Source organism: Dipodomys merriami, unplaced genomic scaffold (assembly GCF_024711535.1).
Source record: "Dipodomys merriami isolate MVZ:Mamm:240054 unplaced genomic scaffold, mDipMer1.0.p SCAF_9, whole genome shotgun sequence".
Lineage (NCBI taxonomy): Eukaryota > Metazoa > Chordata > Mammalia > Rodentia > Heteromyidae > Dipodomys > Dipodomys merriami.
Window position 1 is genome coordinate 40,167,880 of NW_027206512.1, and position 22,908 is coordinate 40,190,787.

The 22,908-nt window shown below is 35.3% G+C and overlaps 1 protein-coding gene across 2 annotated transcripts; it reads left to right on the forward strand.

Moving 5' to 3' along the window:
* Positions 1 to 482: 482 nt before the first annotated feature.
* Positions 483 to 16,014, forward strand: Yipf7 (Yip1 domain family member 7). Of its 2 annotated transcripts, none has more exons than XM_070012539.1 (6): positions 483 to 588; positions 2,163 to 2,279; positions 4,674 to 4,835; positions 10,138 to 10,285; positions 11,787 to 11,968; positions 15,717 to 16,014. In XM_070012539.1, exons 2-6 carry the CDS (start codon positions 2,164 to 2,166, stop codon positions 15,877 to 15,879), a joined length of 771 nt encoding a protein of 256 aa, XP_069868640.1. In that variant the 5' UTR covers positions 483 to 588; position 2,163; the 3' UTR covers positions 15,880 to 16,014. The 2 variants fall into 2 exon arrangements, with proteins under 2 accessions (XP_069868640.1, XP_069868641.1); XM_070012540.1 differs by lacking the exon at positions 483 to 588 and adding an exon at positions 1,327 to 1,486.
* The last annotated feature ends 6,894 nt before the right edge of the window (positions 16,015 to 22,908 follow it).

The window sequence follows — 22,908 nt, forward strand, 5'->3', positions numbered from 1 at the left end:
GTGTGAAAAGCAGTGGGTCATGTGAATATGTATCTCTTAATCTCCGCTGGAGGAGTAAGAAGCAAGAAAAATATTAGAGACAGATCATATCGTCTTCTTAAAGGTTATTCATATAATTGAATACTTCAGATTTGGATAAAACTGACAGGATGCTATTTTCATTGTGGTGCAGAAATCTTTATGCTAAGATCCTGTATCATATCTTGATTTTTTTATTACATTTTTATCTAGGTTGAAAACCAATGTAGGAAAAGAATTGAATCACTTATTTCCTCCTGCTTGCCTCAAATAACTGATCTTACCTCCAAGTGCAGCTGACATGTACATAAGGAAAATGCCTTTACTTATGCACATTGCCAAATTTATGTCTATATGCCGTACACCATGTTTGTAAACCATAAAAGTGTTATAAGCCACAGTGTCTGGCTTTTGGCAGGCTTTTCTTTTGGCTGTAGCATCTGTTCAGTGTCGAGTACAAATTTAGAAACTTAAATATAGCCAGCTCATCTTTCCACCAACTGATTTGCTTTAAATTTCCCAAGTAAAGCAACATTTGCTGGAGAATCTTTCCTCATAAAATACCCAGAGGTATGTGTCTCTTTTTCATCGGATCTCTAAAAGACTTGGCACATATATAAAATATGAAACTGGGTTATTTAAGGACTAATACCATAGTCAAGTTACATAAAGCTTTGTGTGTTATGAAAAGTTAGTGTACGCGAGTGAAGTCATTCTTTTTGCTTTATAATGAATATATTATGGATGGAGAAAGATATGCTATTAAATTTCAAGTTCTTTATAAGTTGATAAAAGATTTATTACTAAGTCCTGATTTTAGTTTACATAATTCATAGCTAATTTTATACTAATTAAAAAATCTTGATTTTGTTAAATCAGATGTATGAATTTCAGCATCTAATTTTAGAAAAGCTTTCTGTATTTTAAATGAACTGAACAAATTTGATATATTTAATAATTGTTCCTTGAATATTTCTGATTAATGAAGCTCTTCTAGTTAAGGTTGCTTATGCGCTTCATTTGAAATTTAGCAATATTCCCTAGATGATTATAATGATAAAGATTACTGCTGTGATTTCTAAATTTACTATTTTTAGAGTAAAATGTTGTCAATGAAAAAGTAAGATTAGCATGTAAAGTGGAATAATCACATCTGCTCAATTGCAAAGTTCCCTCTATTGTCAATTTCTACCATAACACCACTATTACCTTTTTAACATCTCAAACCTCTTATCTCAAACTTTTCTCTTTCTGTCTGGTATTCCTAGTCATAAGGTCTAAGCCAAGGTCATACACTTTGCTTAGCAATATGGAGTCTTTCTCTCTCTGGCTCAGCCAGAAGACCAGATACAACATCCTAGACAAAAGAAGCAAATGTCCTACATGCTTATGAAGAATGCTCAAGTACAACTGGAAAGTCGGTTTATAGAGGTTCATTTCCAGTTCTGGAGAGAAACAAAGAAAGACTGTGAGCAAATCTTAAATCTCTGGGAAAATCAAGTTAAAATAGTACTACTATTATAAACTATTTACCTTTGGGCTCTGTTGTGTGAGAGACCAAGTTAAAAACCAAAGGTTAACTTTTCAGTTATGGAGTACGTTTTAGATTTTTCTTCTGAAATCCCTAAGAATGATATGTTTGGGGAAAGAATGGAAGTGCTTTTAGATCAGTTAAAATCAATTTTGTCAGTCACAAATTAGAGCTGTAAGTACATTTTAAAAATAGCTGACAATAGCGTGTTTTATAAATGTCTTTCACTCTTTGTCTCTCTTTTGGTGCCTGTCCTGGGGCTTGAACTCAGGACCTTGTGCTCTTGCTTGGCCTTTTCAGCTCAAGGCAGGTGCTTTACCAATTGAGGCATACCTCCACTTTTGGCTTTTTACTGGTTAATTGGAGTTAAGAATCTGATTTGCCTGCCTACGCAGGTTTAAAACCATGATCTTCATCTGTCTATTTAGTAGCTAGAGTGGTGTCTGAGTGTAAATGACCTTTAATCATATCTTTTCATACTTTCCCCAAATACTTATTTATTCTTCCTTCTTCTCTGATAGGAGTCTAGCCATAATCACATCACTAGTTAATCTTTGTAAATTTCTCAAAAATGTATTGACTCATGAACTTACTAATAAAGCACTTTTTTCAGGATGTCAAACTTGGAACAATTCAACACTGATTTTTATCAATCTAATTATACCATTGATAATCAGGAGCAGAGCTATACTGCTTCTGATACCTATGGGAACCTTTATGGATCTAGTGGGTAAGTACTTTATTTTATTTTCTTTAAGTTGTACAAAGGAATTTCCATTTAACACAGTTTATATTGTTTCCATTTTGAACAATATTAATAATATTGCAAGGGGCTTCAGGCTGGGAGATGTTTTTTAGCCGAAGTCAAAGTTATTCTCAGCATATCTCAGTAAAGTACCCAAAAAGAAATGGTACAAGAGAGCTGTGAAACCTTTCTTAGAGAATGTCCTTTATGATTTGAGGCCCATGCCAAGTAAACGGTGTAGGTATTCTTTTAGAAAAACTCTGGCAGATTTTGAATACAGGTGTGTTTCTAGTTACTTTTACAGAGCCAGGCTCTAATGGCAGGGAAAGATGTACGTATATAGTGTTTTCACAACAAAAATATGTGAAATGTGCTTCAGGCAGAGGGAATACTATAAGCATTAAGTTATTCCGAATAACCATATAATCTACAATGAGAAATGTATAGTTTTTTCCCCACTTGTCTTCTCCTGTCTTATAAAAAGCAATCCATTGCCTCAAAACTTCTATTTATTTGATCTATTCATTTTTCCAAACAATATATACATACTTGGGTATCCATCTACATTTCCAGAGTGAAGTGAAGTAAAAGGCCCAAGAAAGACAGCACTTTCTAGGGTCTTACTCTAGGGTCCATGCATCACAGTATTTTCTCCTTATCTCACCCAACATAAATTTATTTTCCTCCTTGATTCTTTTTTTTTTTTATTTTTTGGCTGGTCCTGGGGCCTGAACTCTGGGCCTGGATGCTGTCCCTCAGCTCTTCAGCTCAAGGCTAGTGTTCTACCAGTTGAGCCACAGTGCCACGTCTAGCTTTTTCTGCTCATGTGGTGCTAAGGAATCAAACCTGGGCTTCATGTATGTGAGGCAAGCACTCTACCACTAAGCCACGTCCCCAGCCCCCTCTTTGATTCTTTATATCACTGGTTCAGAAATCAAGAGGACAAAGAGGTAGAAATTAATATATCCAAATGAAAGAAGCTCATAATTAACTGAATCAGGATGAAGACTTCACTTGCTTCAGGTACTTTCTAGTTCAATCCAACAACTTGATTCCAATGCACCCTGTAAAGGCTCAAAAATAAAGGAAGGTTTTTTTTGGCTGTGGTCAATATAGGAAGTACAAGAACATCCACTCAGGTCTGTGACTTATTAATATGCCTCAGAGGAGTTTCAGAATTCTTGTCTCTTATCGGTTCTATGAATAATTCAATGAAGTATACATCAAATCAGAATAAGATGCTGAGCATCCTGGGGAAATAGTGTATCCAGAGGATAGCTACTGTGGCCAGAGGTATAGGAATTATGAGATTATTTATCACTAACCAATCAATTGTGACTCCCCCTCCTGCCTTTCTTCTTCTTTATGCGGGAGCAGAACACTGCTCAGAGTTTCAGCCAGAATCTAACACCTGCAGTGCTTGATTTGTTAGAATTCTTTGGTACCTGCATGCCTTGATGCTGGGGGGATTGACTAATGGTTTGGTGTCTATGAAACAATATTTCTTTTGCTGTCAGATGAAATTTAAATGCCATATTAACCATGTAAGGTTTTAATTGAAAAATATATATAAGGAGTTAGGCCCAGCATATTGCACATACTAAGGTAATATGAATCTGTGTAGATTTTGCTTCTAGAAGCCTTTTCACGATCAGTTATCTTTCTTTCTTTCTTTCTTTCTTGCTTGCTTGCTTGCTTGCTTTTTGTCAATTGTGGGGCTTGAACTCAGGGCCTGGGTGCTGTCCCTGAGTTCTTTTGCTCAAGGCTAGTATTCTGTCACTTTGAGCTATAGCACCACTTCCAGTTTTCTTGTGGTTAATTAGAGATAAGAGTCTCAGGGACTCTCCTGCCTGGGCTGACTTCAAACGCTGATCCTTAGATGTCAGCCTCTTGAATAGCTAAGATTACAAGCATGAGCCACCGGCACCTGGCCATTCATTTTATTTTATTTTTTTTTGATAAAAGTTTGAGCAGTTTATTATTCTGTAGTAAATAGTCATTTTTGTTGTTGTTGTTTTTTGGTGTCAGTAATGGGGCTTGAACTCAGGGCTTAGGTGCAGTCCTTGAGCTTTTCTGCTCAAAGCTAGTGTTCTACCACTTGAGCTAGAAGCTCCACTTCTGGCTTTTTGGTGCTTTATTAAAGACAGGGCTGCATGTGCTTTCTGCCCTGGCTGGTTTTGAGCCATGATCCTCAGATCCTGAGATCTTGAGATCCCAGACTCCAGAGGCTCTCGGATGGTAGGAGTGAGCCATTAATGCCTGACTAAGTAGTCATTTAAAATAGGTGAATTTGTTAAAGGAAAATTAGAGTCTCCTATCTTGATTTGCCATATATTCCTTTGGTAGATGTATAAACAGTAGTATTCTTTTTTAATCTAGACAACAAGCTTGTGAGCAGTTTCAGCCCAGCCCCTTCATTCCTCCAGCGACGCTCCTGACATCCGAACACACAGGACAATTTTTTCAGCCAGCATCCAATGCAGATTATTATCCACAAGCTCCTTACATTGACAGTTTTGATGAAGAGCCTCCTTTGCTAGAAGATAAGTTAAGGAAATGTTATTAATGTGTGTAAAGCTCAGAGAAGAATAGCAATAATTATCACTTAATATGTGCTGTCAGCATCCCACATGCAATGTTTTATGTGTAATTGTTCCACATATTACAAGAGTCTACCCAGCCATGACACATAAACCACTCAGCGTTTGTTGCGTGTTTGTATAGGAAAATATGGAAGTAGATATAAGCTATAGTATGGTACTGCTGAAGTTATTCAATATTTCTTTACTGGTTTTTGAATTTGGACTTGCTGGCTACATATAAACAGTAATGAAGACATCTTTTGACCATCTGCTTATATCAAAACAACTACTTTTGCCACCCTAGTTAATGAGCCAGTTCCTAACAGCATATTTTATCTTTGGCTGTGTTTGCCTGAGAACAAACAAGATAGTTTAGTTACACTAGGATTTTATATATTTCTTAAGGGTAAATATATATAAATAATATATATTTTATAATATGTATAATATGTAATATATAAATAATATATACTTCATATATTATATATAATTAATATATTTTTATAATATATAATTAATAATTATATAGCTTATATTATATTTTATAATATATAATGTTTATATTTAAATATATATATGTATACATAGTTAGTTATTGTAAAGGTGATGTACCGAAGAGTTACAGTTACATAAGTCAGGTAATGACACTTCTTTTTGGACAGTGTCACCCTTTCCATCATTCTTTTTTTTTTTTTGTCGGTGGTGGAGCCTGAACTCTGGGCCTGGGCGCTGTCCCTCAGCTCTTCAGCTCAAGGCGAGCGCTCTACCACTTGAGCCAAAGCACCACTTCCAGCTTTTTCTGCTTACGTGGTGCTGAGGAATCGAACTCAGGGCCTCATGCATACAAGGCAAGCACGCTACCACTGAGCCACCTTCCCAGCCCCTTTCCCTCATTCTTTCCCAGGTTTCTCCTGGGAAACAAGCCAGTTTTTTTTTTTAAATTCCTGATTTAAATGAGCCCTCTCTTGTAAGTGTGGAATAGCTAGGCAGAGGAGAATATACTGTAGGACTGCTTTTGGGAGAGAAACTCAGGATTTAGGAGTTGAAAAGCTTTAGGAGATGTCAGAAACTTTATTCATTGTTGTTGCTGCTATTATTGTTGTTGTTTTAGTCTAACCACATTCCATCACACTTTTTGCCCCTGGAGAATGTTAGTATGATTCCAGAAGCACAAATGCTTAAAAATTAATTAAACTCAAGTGCATTTAACTTTGAACACCAGCATTAATATTCTGTCATCTATGCAAGTCATTTATTTGAAGCCACGTGATAAGAAATAGATTATAATCCATGATATTTTATATCTAAGAACCATTTTCATTTCATTTACGTGAATGCTCCCAGTTTCCTTGAGATAATGCATTCTTCTTCCTTTAACTAAAACACATGTGAAAAGTGAATAATTTAAACTCTTTGTAACAGCATGGAAAATATTTTGAAGCTCAAGTGTTAGAGTGCCTTCCCAGCAAGCACAAGGCCTTGAGTTCAAATCCCAGTACTGACAAGAAAATATTTTGATTCATTTGTTGACTTTGTAAGAGGGCATTAAGGCTTTGGGATATATATCCAGTTCATTCTGTTTTTCTCTGCAGTTAATAAATACCTAAAAGTTATAAACTACTTTCATGAGACATTTTCAGAGGTTCCTACATCTGTGCTTTTAATAAACTACCTACTAAGTATATTCACTAAATAATTTAGAAAATATAGAAACACATATATAAACATATAAATGAAAAATATAGAACTTCAGTTCTTATGGCTAGGGCATGGCTTCCATAAACACTGAAATATTTCCTTCTGTTCTTTAACAGATTATTCCTCAAATGTGTGTATTTTCTCCTTGGGTTTGACATTAAATTTCCCATGAGCCTATGAACATATGTAAATTTCAGTAATTAAACTTTAACATCTGGAATAATTTTGAAAACTTTGCTTTCTTATTGATCTTTTGTTTGGAATCTATTTCCCTACATTCAGATCATGCTGCTATCCGCTAATAGATTTTCAAATTTTAATTTTATCTTCTTGTTTTGTGTTTAGATTTTTTATTCAAAAATTGTTTTACCTTAAATACGTGAAATAAGGCTTTATTTTTATTTTTACTTACAATACAACATGTATTGAAAATAACTTTTCTAGCTATCTGAAATGTCCTTATTTTTCTTTTTTTAATTTTTTAATTTTTATTTATTTTTATTGTGAAAATATCATACAGAGGGGTTACAATTACACAGGCAAGATATGCCATACTCTTATACATCACCATTCCTAATGTCTGATTTTTAGGAAGACATAGATTTCCCCTCTTACTTCATATATGTTCTTTATTTCTTCATTATTATTTCTACCAACTATATATTAGAAGGAAGTACCTACTGTAATTGTGTATTTCAAATTTATGAAATATCTAGAATTCTGATTGGAAGTATCCTTTAGGTTTGCGAATTTATAAAAAACAAAAGACCTGCCCCCAAACAGGAAAAAAAATATGTACATTTCTAGGATAAGATGTTAAATGAGTTTTCATGGTTTTTAATCAAGCATATAACAAAACAAATGGAAAATAATATTGAATAGTTCATAAACAAAACCATGTCATTTTGAAAGTGCATAATTTACTCCTCAAATACACCAATCCTGTTTGCTTTTATGTAAGAATGATAGTGTCCAATCAATATGTTAATGCATGTCCAAGAATAATAGTCAAGGGAACAGAGATATGGTTCAAGTGGTAGAGCACCAATCTTGAGCAAAAAAAAAAAACCCCAAATCACCAAACAACCAAGAGCTCAAAGCTCTGAATTCAAACCCCATCCCCCCTCCACACATATACTCACTGTTTTACAATATAGAGTAGGGGTGAGCAATAGACTACTCTAATTTAAATATAATATTTATATTATATGAAGGGTATGAAGTACCTTGGTATGAAATACTTTATGAACCTTCTTGTAAACAAAAAGAAAGAGAAAGGGGGCGGGGAAGGAAGGGAGGAAGGAAGAAAGGAAGATAGGAAGGAAGGAGGAAGGAAAGAAGAGAGAGAAAGGAAGGCAGGAAAGCAGGAAGGAGGAAGGAAAGGAAGAAGAAAAAGAAGATAAAATAAAGAAGAAATGATGACAGGGAAGTACAATCTTGCTAGTTAATGAAGAGGGGAAATGGGGCACATTATATGCTCAGGTGGAAGTATCACATTAAAACACCCATCTTATACAACTGAATAAACAACTCTCGCCTCAAGTGTGTGAAAATAGATTACTGATATATGATATTTTGAATTTGTGTAGCATAACCTGCTGATTATAAATGAAGGGGAAATGTCACAAAAAGCATAGAAAATAAAGATCTTAATTTACTTTCAGCATGTATCTTACACATTATGACCACTAGATGACAGCAACACAATAAATTTGGCAATAAAATTTACAATAGTTTTATTCTGTAAGAGATTAATTTGTAATCCCTGACATACCTTGTAATTAAAAATATTATGGAAATATATACCAGTGGAAAACTATTGAGTTTTTTTGACAGAAAAATATTTAATTGATCCTGTATTTATTCACTGTTTCAGGACTCAGTATTGTAATGTGCAGATATTGTGTCATCAAATAAGTAATAGAAATCAGTAATGATATTGTATAATATTGATAAATATACAGCTAATATATTAAATTATAAGACAGCTTCTGTGAGATTCTTGACTTTTCCAAATTTTCTTAGAAATAATTACCCTTTTCACAGGATAAATAAAAGGCGATTTCATCAGGGTTACAATTAAAAATATAATTAGTATTAAATGTCAAAATTTGAAAGTGAAATGGTTCAAAATTAATTTAAACTGCAGCTTTTTTAATTTAAAAATTGCATTAGTACTCTACCCTCATTTTAAGCGTGGTGAACTGCTACTGTTACCCAACATATAACCTTATATTATGTATTAATGCACTGTGAAAATAAAGGAAGATCATGGAATTGAAATGGAAGCAACTCACAAACTATTAATTTCTCTTGTCAAATTATCCAACACTGGGCCTCAAAGCCAGGGTGTCATTCCTGTTACGTCAGTGTTCTACTATTTAACCACTCCCACAGCTGTCAGATTCTTTCTTTTAAAACTGAGAATGGCAAATACCAATGAGAGGTATGACAAGGATAGTGAATATTCCCCTTTATCCAATTTGCACTGGTGTCTAGCTGGCATCTGAAAATTTCTGGGTTCTTAAAGACTCATTTATATTATGCTAGTTAAAAATCTATATTTTGCCATATAAAGAATATCAGCTTTGCAGGGCAGTTAGTTGGCCTTTGCCACTGTATATTAAAAAAAAGAAAAGCTGAGGGTTGGGCATTCTATTGGGTAACAGAGAGCTGGTCTAACATGCCTGAGAGGCCCTGCATTTGCTCCATGGTATGAAAAAGAAACCCAGAAACCTGAATTATTCTCTAAAACATGACAATTACTGGACTACAATTACTGGAGAAGAAGGACCGTTCATTTCAACATATAAATGAATTTAAATGAATTGGGATGTTTAAGCTCACTTAAAGAACATGATGAGATAAGAATTACTACTGATGAGAATTCCTTGGAAAGTAGGCACTGAAACACAATATTAGAAATTTCTAAATGACTCTGGACTGATGGCCACTGAGCCTGTATCTGGATATTTTATTCTAACAAGATTACTTCTAAAATGGAAAGACTGAATAATCTCAAGAATCTAATCTTTGAGTACATTGATTCAACCTCATACTGCATTGACTTTATAAAAATATGCATGCATATTATGGTTAATTTTCCTTGAAGAAAGAGCCCTCTCCTTTCCTGCTGTGGAGTTTCATCCCTTTAACCCAAAATTAGTTTCCTCATTAGTCAGAAGGATCTAGACTGCTGATTGAAAACCTATGCCATTGTTGATATGAAAACCTATGCCATTGTTGATATGACAGGATTTTAGAAGCGTTGTATGGGAGACAGAGACATCTAAAATCACACCAGGAGACATTTGGTTTCTTAGCCATAGTTTTATTTTGTACCCAATGTCAGCTTTCTAGTTTTGATCAGAGTTTAAATTTATATTTGCTACATAAATCAGAGAAAACATTTCTTTATGGGATTTTTTTCTGTAAACTATTTTTAACTCTTTGCCAACAAAAGAGCTATACCTGTTAAGTGCAAATTATGATAATAAAATATGATAAAAATTCTATTAATTTCATTTTTAAAAAAATATTTATGTCTTATTTTTCCCTCTTGCAGAACTTGGAATCAACTTTGATCATATATGGCAAAAAACCTTGACGGTGTTAAACCCAATGAAGCCAGCAGATGGCAGCATTATGAATGAAACAGACCTCACAGGACCCATCCTTTTCTGTATAGCTCTGGGAGCTACACTGCTTCTGGTAATCTTACCACCCCAGACACTTAAGTTTAATACTTGCCCTTAATCCATATTGACTTTGAAGAGGTCATTGTAAACAAGAATGGGGTGTGTGTTGCTTTATATAGTGAAAATTATTTAGTTCATGACTGCTTTTTGTGAGACAGACATGTTCCATAACAAAAAGAAGATGCATCATGTATTAAAAGAGAAAAATATGCTTAAACATGATTTTTGAAATGAAACCACCAAGTAGTAGATTACTTATATCTTTCCTATTGCTAGGAAAAGCCTCAATCTAATCTGGAATTGTTAAAAACAAACAAACGGCTTTTGGAATATAAGGCCTGTTATTTAGTCTTTGTTGTCTTTGTGATTTTAGTAATGACACTGAACACTTCTCTTTGGTCATAATTTTCTTTGCTGTGGTATACTTCAAGAGTTTTTCGAATACCCTTTATGATTAGGTTACTATGCATAGAGGTGCTTATAATCATCTTGCGTACTCTCTGGCAATCTTAGTCCACTGTTTTCCATGAGGACATTTGCTCCCTGCATATGTCTTATGTTTCTTTTTTATATAGAGAGAAACAGTGATGTTTCTAACTTCCTCCTATACCCATCTCTTAAAGATTCTACGACTGTCCACTAAAAGCACAAGCTGAGGACTAAGCCTGGGGCCTTTGAGGACCCTTATCTAAAGCAAACCACCCCCAAATTAGTTTCAACCACAACCCCTAAGAGATAAATGGTATAAAGCTATTGGTCTACTCAACTGCTATGTGTATGAGCATGATCAGGAAAAGCAGTGTATGTGAACTATACATAAATTGCACGACTCTGGAGGAGAGACAGGAGGATTCTCAAATCAAGGGAAACCCAAATTGCCTAGCGACACCCAGTCTCAATAAATAATGACTGAGGATATAGCTCAGGGGTACATCACCTGCCTACCTTGCTCAATGTCCTGGGTTTGATCCCTATCCCTGGACACCAGAAATGTACCAAATCGAAGAAAACAATGTTTTTAATCAAGATAGGGAATAAAGACAACTTTTCTGGAAAAGTTTAAGGTTAAAAGAGAATATTTATCTTCTATGGCAATGGTAATTTTTTATTCGAATTAGAAAAAAAATTAAATGGCAGTTTTAATAATCTGCCTTGTAGACTTCCAAAGCTAAATTGGATTTTTATGTCTTTATTCAGAATTTTATTCCTTTACTTGTTAGTCAGCAAATAAGGAAAGGGGCTCTGGGATTAAAAAAAAAATCAACCTGGCAATGTTTCCTCTTTTCTGTAGCACTCTTTTCTCATGCCGAGTGTAGTCAGGATGTTTGTTTTCAGGATTGAAATTCATATTACAGACGGTACTGTTATTGTATTTCCCTATAATTCCCCAATGATGCTTGCACAAAGACAGAAGTTGAACGGTCTTGATCTGTTTTCACCTGTTCTCTGTGTTGTCTTTCCAGTGTCTGTCCATGCTTGCCATGCATTCAAACATTGTCTTTGCGTTGTTTCAGGCAGGAAAAGTTCAGTTTGGTTATGTGTATGGCATGAGTGCCATTGGCTGCCTTGGTATTTATGCCTTACTGAACTTGATGAGCTCTGCTGGCGTGTCCTACGGTTGTGTGGCCAGTGTACTTGGTTACTGCCTACTCCCCATGGTCATCCTGTCCAGCTGGGCCATCTTCTTTTCATTGCAGTAAGTGACTCCACGTGCACAAGCATCGTCGAGGTCCATCAGACCTGCGAAACCTTACTGTGCTTTCTGATCGTTTTGTCGATGGAATGGGAAAATCTCGTCTATTGTAATAAAGGCTACACGTGGACTCAGAAATGTAGGCCAGTCAGGCTCAGGGTCTGTTCTTATTTTCCATAGTTAAAATAATAAAGTAGGCTGAGTGATGTTTAAAACTGGCGCTTTTTAAGTTGCCACATTCTTCACGCTGAAGTAGTGTCGTGAGTAATATAGCAACTACAGAAAATTCACTTACTTGATTTTTGGAAGAGTAAATGCTGCTGAACATTGACAAATTGCTTCAGCTCCTGGGCACTCTGCCTTCGAGCCAGGCAGCAACTGAGCTTTCTCAGCTGGGATCCTTGCAGGGTAGAATTCCCAGGAACTCTGATGAGGATATTAATCCTAGGAAACTTAATAGCATATGTGCTCAGGCAATACTTTTTTTTTTTCATTTTTCTTCCTCCACTTCGACAGTTTGTATTTGAAATTCAAAACTATTGCTAAGGATAGAGTAGATATAAGTTTCTGGAGAGTACTATTTAGAGTCTATGTACACCACCACAACTTGAGAGAAAGGAGAAGAGAAGAGAGAGAGGGAGAGATGATTACACAGTTCTCTGTTACCTGCCATGTTCCAAGCCCATTTGGAAGTAAACACTTTCCTTCAGTGCTCATTCTTCAACATCCAAAGGAGACATGACTAGAATATTCATCTTGGATGATCCGAGTCTTAAGTTATTAAGGCTACACAGGTTGCATAATATATAAAGAATTTACCAACACAATGATAAGCAGCTTATAAAAGATTTTGCTCTCTGCCTTTAACAGGAAACAATCATTTGTATCACATGATTGACAATGACAATGACAATGTTTTATTATGATCTCCTTAGCGAGGCACCAGTGGCTCATGTCTGTAATCCTAGCTACTCAGGAGGCTGAGATCTGAGGATCGCAGTTCAAAGCCAGCCCAGGCAGAAAAGTGTGTGAAACTCTGATCTCCAATAAACCACCAGAAAACTGGAAATGGCACTAAGGTTCAAATGGTAGAGTGCTAGTCTTGAGCTAGCACTGGACAGAACCCAGGCCCAGAGTTCAAGCCCCATGACCAAATAAATACATATATATGAATATATATGATCTCCTTTTTCAAAGTAATGTCCTAAGAATTACTTGTCAACGCTAACTTTATTACCAAGTACTCAACATTACAAAAGAGGAATATGATAGCAAATGAATAGCTGGATTGCATAATATGAGTTGTATTTATGGAGTCTTATCCATGGAAAAATTCCACCTTTTCTGTATTGTTTTCTTTAGTAAGATGTTATGTTTCCTGGGTTGTTTAGTAAGGAAATTTGACCTGTGAGTACAGAGTCTGACTTTACAACTTCTATTTTGTTAGATAATGGTTTTGCAAAAGAATGAAAATATTATCCACCATTTAAATATTCCAAGTTTTAAACCTAATTTTCAGCCAATTCGAGATTTAGAGATTCATTAATGACTTCAGAACATTAAAGAAAAATTAAAAGTTATAATTCTTAGGTTTCAGAAATCACCAGAAATTTAGACTTAATTTTTTTATTGTGAAGATACTGTACAGAGGGGTTACAGTTACATGAGCAAGGTAATGAGTACATTTCCTATTGAGCATTGTTACCTCCTCCTTTGTTTTTCCCCTACCATCCTTTCTCTCCCCATTGCCCCAGCTCCCCCCCACCATGAAATTGTAAAGTTTGTTTTCAACATAGTGTCTTGTATGTCTCATCTCATTGTTACAATGGGTCAACCTGTATCCTTATTTCAGCATTTTGTTATTTCCCTTCCCCTCCCCAAATTAGAAAAATGTATATACAAGATGCAGGGCACCGGAATCAAATACAGTAACAACAGGGGTTATACCATGGGGGAAGAACATAAAAAAGAAACAAAAAAATCACATAATACATTAAAAACAACAGTGATAAAGAAAAAAGCTCTTGTGTCCCTATCTTGGGGTTCATTTCACTTAGCATCACCTTATATGATCATATGTACATAGCTTTTGACCTTTTCTGCTTGTCTGATAAGAGAAATTGAGACTTCTTTTTGTAAGATTTCCCTTCTGAAATCACAAAGGACTGTGTTCATCTATGTACCATCATTGTGATAAAGTGCCTGAGAAATTGTTTATGAAGAGGAAAAGTTGTAGCTCACAGTTTGGGTGGCTTTATTGTTTAAGGATGTATAACATGGCAGAGCATCATGACAGGGAAAGATTGTTCACCTCATGGTGGACAGGAAGCAGAGTGAATCAAAGGAAGGGGCCAGGACCACCCAGCTCCTCTATAAAGGCATGCCTCCAATGATAATTTCCTTTCACTAGGCTCCACCTCCTAACAGTCCACCCACCACAGTATGGCACAAAAGCCTTTAGCATATAGGCATTTGCAGAACTTTCAAGATCCAAACAATAACAGACAGATGTAGGAAAACTTAAAATTATATACAACTGGGATAAGCTATTTGACCCATACCATTGAATTAAAATTGCATATCATTAATATGAATCATACATAATTTCACATTTTTATTTGTAGAAACATGTACATTGAATCAATCTGGATATTTTGCTAATGGACATCTGTATTGTGTATATTACATCCTTTAAAATATTATAGTAGTTTCTTAATACAGTAGGGCATTCTAAACTAAAATGTGCAAACTTCCACCTTTGGGGGGTAACAATTATTAAAAGTAGGTATTTCTGTCATTATTACAACTAATAAACACTAATCTCCAACTTTAGAGTCCAATCAGGATTGAACAGAGCCCTGTAGTTTGATGGTGGAAGAATAATGTGCTAGGAGTTAGATCTTTATGTGATGTCTACTTAACCACACAAGGCTAACCAGGCCCCTTCTGTGCTCTAAAACTGGATCCTATTATGTCTCCTGAGAGCTCTTCCAGCAACTGTGTCTTGTTTTCAAATGGAATAAATTATTTTGCACACAAAGAAAACAATTTCTTCTTCACCACCCTGCCTCCCTCTTGATTCTCCCTATGGTTAGAAGAACAGATTGTTTCCACAATGGCATTTTGAAGATACCAGTTTAAACAAACTTATTCCTGTGTGGATGGGTTGAACAATTCTAAAAGGTCTAACATTGACATAGTACACAGATATTCATTCAATAAGACACTGATTTATACAGACATACTCTTTCCTGTTCCATTCTCCACTTGAGCTATGATGGGTTTTGCTGTTTGAGATACTTGTCAAGTAGACATGGGAGAATTGGGGAGTAGGCCCCCAGTTGGAATGTAACTATCTTTTCTCTCACACTGAATCAACTGGTGAAGAAGATGGGAAAAGAAAAATTGTCGCTGTGAGAGAAAGCTCAAATACGGTGTATAAGAGAAATATCATCAGTTGTGGCTTGAATATTGACAGATGCAAGAGAGTGTCAGTAATGTCTTCTCCTGTTACTAAGGGTAGCTTTACAGCAGTTTAAAGTATTTAGCCTCCATGGTGAATTCAACTCACATATTTTCTAACTGGTTTAGACCTCATGAATTCGTTTAGCTCTACACCTTCATTTTATAAATGGTGTGTCACCATTTGGTAATGATGCACCAAAGACATTCCAGAGAGAACTCTGACACAATTGTCTTATGTTTTTTTCTCCTGATATAAGGCAATCAATCATCTTTGTCTTTATCACAGGGGCACCTTGGGAACGGTATCAGCCCTGGTCATCATTGGCTGGTGTAGTCTTTCAGCTTCTAAGATCTTCATTTCTGCTCTGGACATGGAAGGACAACAGCTTCTCATTGCCTATCCTTGTGCCTTGCTGTATGGACTTTTTGCCCTCCTCACAGTTTTCTAAAGAGTGTATGAGATGGCTTTGCAAGATTCTATTTCTTTGCTGTTCAGATTGTTCTGGAAGTGGATTAGCATTATAATTTGGTGATGTGATTTTTGTTTTATTATTGTTGAGAGAATAATAAACAGCACTTAAGGATAGGGCTCTAATGGCCTGTTTTGTTCAAATGATGTTTTGCTTTTCACCATGGTGTATTAAAACATTTTAACAATATTTTAAAATGAAAAGGGATATGGTTGTTGTACTGGTATACTGATGGATATGCTCTTCTCTCAGTGTATTTCTATGAAACTATAAGTGAATAAAATCATATGCTTACCATTTACAGGAAATCTATAGTTATGTCTTTTTGAGAAAGTTCCATGAGTGCTCAAAGCTGTATGCTTCTGGTTAAAATTTGCACGGTTCAGCACCTTTTGAGAGTTCAGGAGTATGTTGGGTAAGGTTTTATTTACCCCAAATCTTTTGCCTTTCAGTTCACTTACTTTCACAACGTTTTTTGGTGGTGTTTAGATAATGTATTGACTCACCACGTTGTAAAGCTATCACTTCTCACTTAGATGCTGTGGTCCATTACTATAACTTCTCCTTCACATGCATCCTAAGTACATTGTTATTTTCTTCCTGAGCAGATGAAAGGTTACCAGAGGAAATCTTACTTGTTTCATTGTAATTGTACCACAAGCTATCAAATGTCTCCTACGTACTGGCCTCAAATCCCACTACATTTCTCTATGAAATTTGTTTTCATATTAAAAGGACCAAATCAAACCTGTTCTTTGCTGCTCAGATCTTCAGCATTCTTTATTTCTCATTGTTAATTGCTTCTTAATTTATTGAAAAGTAAAAACATCTAAGAGAAAATTATCTTCCCAACACCATACCTATCAACTCATGTACACTTTATCCATCCATCTTCCTCTCACTTCCTTCTCCTTAGCCAGCTCCTCTACATGCATAAACAGTATTTTTATCATTCTGTCAATACAGAAACATGTTGCAGTATCTCATATATTTTACTAAAATAAAAAGTCTACATATGTCCCATTTCTCTGTTCCTCTTAGTAGAAAAAAATAGGTCTTAGAAGAATTATCTATTATCTCTGCCTATACTTTGTCATTCCCTATTCTTCTTTCTTATAGTCCAACCAGGAATTCATCACTCTGATTACAAAGACCTCTTTTGTCAAGGCACTAACAACACTGTCTTGCTACATTCAACGGTCAGTTCTGTTCCATCTTACTTGGCTGCCCAGAAGTATTGATTTATTTCCTTCCGTCATCTCTCCAGGCTACTGTACAGAGACACTCACTTCTTCTCTTGACTTCTAGAATGTCATGTTGTCCTGTTTGTTCTCATCCTGCCTGTGGCTCCCTCACACTCTCCTTGGCTTGTCTTTCCTCTTCTCTTCAGCTTCAAACCACGGTATTCATTTTGTAGCTAAGCTCACTTAATTGCCTAGCCTTAAAACTTATGACTTCAAATATCCAGTTTTATCTAACACATTTCCCTGAGTGCTTGGCACATGTGTTCAACTTATATTTAATACCTCCAATTGGTGTTAATACAATAAAGGTCAGATTTTTCAAAACTAATCAAACCTGGGATTTCTACACTATCCTACCTGTTCCTCTTCAAAATAAAAATGACAGGTCACCCATTTCCTCCATGTACAAGATAGAGGTTATCTTAATTACTTTTACTTTAATTTCAGTATCTAGCCCATCAAATATTTTGATCACATATGGAAAAAGCTTGCTATGTAGTGTGAAAAATGATAAAGCCTCCATAAAAAGACATGTAAAGAAAAATCTTAAATATTTCCACAACTGTCAGAAATAAGAATAAATTCTATTTGATAATTCCTAATGAAAAAAATGTGAAATTCTTAAGAATTAATGTGAAAGACATGTTAATGATCTTTACAAATACAATTACAAAATATTATAAATATATTTTAAGGATATTTTCGTGTGTGTGAGAGAGAGAGAGAGAGAGAGAGAAAGAGAGAGAGAGAGACAGACAGACAGAGAGAGAGAAAGAGAGATGACATTATTGGACTTCATAAAAAGACGAATGTGAATACATAATATAATTCAAATTAAAATACCAGTATTTTTCTTGGGTGTTAACAAAATGATTCTAGGCTAATCTGAATAAGCAAATATGGCTCAAGATGCATCTCATTAATAGAGTGTTTGCCTAATATGTGCAAACAAGGCCCTGGGTTCAATTCCCCAGCACTGCAAAACAAAGTATTTATTTCAGTTGAGAATAAGTTAACTAGGTCACTGATAGGTAGCTGGAACTATTTTAGGAGAATTAGGACCCAAGGAAATGCATCTATTAATTTCTAGCCTTTTGATTTGATTTAGATTTTTGAGGCAATATTTTGCTATGTAGCTAAAGCTAGCCTTGAAATCACTATGTAGCTTTGGCTGAAACTGGCCTCTAATTCAAGGTCTTCCTGCCTCACTTTCAGAATGCTGGGATAATAGACATACCTGACTACAACCAGTATTCTTTGCCCAATTTTGATATTTATCAAGGACTGCCCATGGGCAGGCCTAAGTACTTTACATGTATTAACTCATCTGATTTTCCCAACAACTACTACTATCAATGTATTATTGTTGCCTTCATTTTATAACTAACAATACTGAGGCTAACTCACTTGCCCAGACGTATTCAGACAATGACAAAAATTTAAATGAAGAAACATTAATTCCAAAGACCTTAGTTACTATACAACATTGCCAGTTACTAGGAACTAAAATGTGTCCTGTTTATTTTACTAAGATTTTTATTTTACGCTTGACTTTGGTGGCCAAGATTGCTAGAACCAATGGGCTTTATATGTGAAAAGAAAATAATACAGTAATAAGATAGCAGAGTGCAGAATGTCTGAAAGGATTAAAGCCGTATCTATATGACTCCAGAACAATAGTTGAAATCAGTGATGCAAATTAAGACCTGGTTAGCATTTGGATAGAAAAAATAAACAAAATATTGTTATCATCTCCTATTCTAAGAATGATGTACATTATAGGGATTTTTCTGGAATGAGGCTATTTTCTTACTAGGTTTTAAAACAAAAATTTTGAAATTTATTTTTGGCTAGTGGAATGTTTTCTTTGTAGTTGTAGCTGTTGTTTTGTTTTGTTTTTGTGCTGGTCTTGAACTCAGGGCCTGTGAGCTATCCCTGAGCTTTTATGCTCAAGTCTAGCACTCTATACCTTGAACCATAGTTCCACTTCTGGATATTTTTGGTGCTTAATTGGAGATAAAAGTCTCACAGGCTTTTGTGCCCAGGATGGCTTCACACCATGATCCTCAGATCTCAGCCTCCTGAGTAGCTAGGATTATAGGCATGAGCCACAGATGCTGGGCCAAATGGAATGTTTTAAGAAGCAGATGTTATAGTAAATGAAAATGGATATATATATATATATATATATATATATATATATATATATACACACAAAATTAGAAATATATTGCTATATAATTTTCTCTTTCTTTTCGTCTCAGATGCTTTCAATCTTTGTTATCTGAGAATGTAATAGTTTTCTTTTCTCCTTAGTTTTCTGTCTTTACCAGTTAGATGAAAGTTACGGATTATGTTCAAAGGATAAATGGTACATTTGGAGTCAAGAGCTGGCCTTCATTTTGACAGAAATGATTGGGGACATGTGCTGAAAATAAAAGTCCTGAATTACTCTCAGACTCAAGTGCCCCAGTTCACAACAGTTTAACTAGGGCAATGGCCTTTGTGCCATTTGGTGACAGATGCTTTTCTACTTTCTTCGTCACTAAGTGAGGAATACCAACTGCAAAAAGCACTTTGACAGACTCCTGTTCCTCTTCCCTTAGAACACAATAGGTTCATTTCTACATTTGTGACACAATCACAAATCTAAAGCTTTCTAATCAGTTTTCATTTCTGAGTAGAAGTCTGCAATATTTTTTTTAATTTCACAAAACAACCAGGCTACCAAAGGACCCCACGATGATGATGGTAATATAGATGTAATATATTCTATATACCATATATTTTATAACATATGCAGTAGATTATATACATATATATACATAATTTTATGTGACTTGTTTAATGAAGGTAGGAATCAAGGCCTTTTGTACTGCTGATGAGTCAAGTGAATAAAATATTATAGACAAAAACTTTGATAAGAAAAGAAGAATGAAAGGAAAGACAGATAAAAGAAAAGGAAACAAAAAGAAAGGAGGGAGGGAGGGAAGGAAGCAGAAAAGGAGGGAGGGACAGCGGATAGGTTTCTAAGAGATATCCAGAGAACCGATCTGGCTGGCTTGACGTGTAAAATTAAACAGCTTGGTGACTTTGAGACCACGACATCGCTTTTTGAATCTCATTTTCTTTACATGGAAGATTAAATGAAAGATGCTGCGTGTGCAAGATCCAAAGGAGGATTGAAAAAGATGCCGCATATGAACTACTTTGTCCAATACCCCGACATACACTAACTACTCAGGAAATGGGAAATTGCCATAGCTGTGATAGATTCTCTGGGTTGGATCTTATAAATAAAATCATGAGTAAAAGATGGTGATCTTAATTGCTATTTAATGATATATAATTTGGGGGGCGGATGTGGGACAAGGCCAACTAAACTTCTAAAAATAATTGTTGTAACTATTAACATAATTTAGTGAATTTGAAAGAAGAATGTTTATTGACATTCCGTTTTTTGGCTCCTAAACCTCTGAATATCACTCCTATTTTGAAAGAATTCCACATATACAATAACAGATAGCCATACCCTTCTTTGGCATCTGATTGATTAGTAGCACACAAATTAGGCTTATCTGTAGATTCATTTGTTCAACAATGAGTATCTTGATAAACTGATAAAAGGGAAAAGAAAACACTTGTAGAGGTAGAGAGTGAAATTCTAGCTACAGCGGTTCCTATCCTCATGTAGTAAGGTCTATGAGACTAGATTCCATTAGACTGGACTCTCTGTCTGGGAGAGTATTGCTACATTCTCTGCCTCATCTCTTTTGGATTGTGCCCTTTACTCAAATCCTGTAATCTTAAAGTGGATTCTCTGATGGATTCTACATTCTTCTTATAAATCACATTTCTTTTTATATTAATTTGAAAATATTTCTGGCAGGAGTGGGGAACATCAGGTCACATCCATTTAAGGCACATGAAAGCATTAGATATATGACAGAATCACCACATATGTTTCTTGTGTGCTTTTGATTGACTGTACTTGGCCACCTACCTATATTGATAATTTTGTATGGCTCACAAATGATGCTATGAATATCCAAATGGCCCTTGACAGAAGAAAAGATTTCCCTCCCTTGGCTGTTGGAAAGACTAGTGAACATTTCATAGTCTTAATATCACCAAATCTTTGAAGCACAATATAGTTTATCATAGTATAGAGGATTAGAGTGTTATCCTTTGCATTGTTTAGAAAAACAAGCATGTGTATATAGTGTCACTCACTTGCAGAACAATTAGCACTGAATTGTCATTGTAGTTGTATTGACATTGCACAAAACAATACAACATGACACTGGAGTCTGATTGTACTTTAGGGAGCATGTTTTACTGGTAACTAAACTATAATTCCCAGGTTCTGGGAGTTGATTTTGAGCCTAGGTTTTAGCTCTCTCTGGAGCAAATCTTCTGAGACCATTTGAAGACTGTTTGATTGTGTGTACCGAGAGCAATGCCAGAAGAATAGCAGCATGAAAGGAAAACCACATTAAATATTTAATAGAGGTAGAATTCAGGGCAACAGCTGGAATGGCAAAGAATACCACTCAGAACCAGAGAAGTCCCAGAGTCCTCAGCTCATACAACATCAACCATGGCTGTTAGTAGCTGCAGGGAGATCATCTAAAGGCACCACAATCTGTCTTGCCTTTTAAACGGGCAAGCCTGGGGACTTATGCTTATTTAATTTAAAAAATAGCATGCACCTTATAGATAAATGTCTATTCTGATCTTCATGTGCGGGATCATTTATTGAGCAGATGGACATGGAAGAGCGAGGTCCAATACAAGCAAGGTTGTCTTATGTCAAAAGTGTATTAGAGACACTTGTACACTACTTACAAATTTCTGAGACTTGCTCAGAGTGTGTTTTTGGACACCCAAAATTCCATTTAAAGGTTCTATATTTGGTACTAGTCATTTGTTCATGTAGTGTTTCTAGAATCATTGTTAAAAATAATACAGAGCAAAGGTGTTTTTGTACTGGCGTTAGCCTCTCTCACAAGGCCTACTCATGCATTCTGTACTGATAACTCATGCTCTATTTATCTAATCTGGGTCATGACTGTTAATAAGAAACATATCTTAATTAATAAAATAAATAAAAAGATAAGTAATTCTTCCTTGGTGAGTGATAGGCATAAATGCCAACTTGATCTCATTAGAAACATGCCTCTAGCAAGATTTCCCGAATTGCATTCCCTTTGGTCTAAACTTTTTCAAGAAATCTCTCATCATTTATAAACTCAGAAAATGCTTAACCTTTAAGTAGCTATTAGTTTTTGCTTAAATATGTTTTCAAAAAGTATTAATTAGAATAATGAGAAATTCCATTTACTCATCTCTTTCATGTATAGCTTGAGCTAATAAATTTGAGAAGGTTTCGCTTAACTTGAGCAGAAATTCCTCATGCAGAACATTCAAAAATGCCCATCAGAGCTATGCTGGCTTATGCAGACAGAACCTCCGTACTCCAGAACTAGAAGCCATTTGTGACAACTCTCTAAGTGACCCAGTACTGCCAGCACTGTGTATTGTACCTCATTTCTGCATGTGCTTATGTTTTCCTGAGCTTAGTATTTTTTTCCTAGACTCTTTCCTCCTACTTCTACTTTTGCTTTCCTTTTTACCTTCCATAGATAAAACAAAAATATATGATGTATGTCTATAAAAGTATGACGCATGGATTAAATAATTTAGATATGGCAGGCATGTTGGCCTCAAAGTTTTATATTAATTGCCTAATTTGATCATCAGA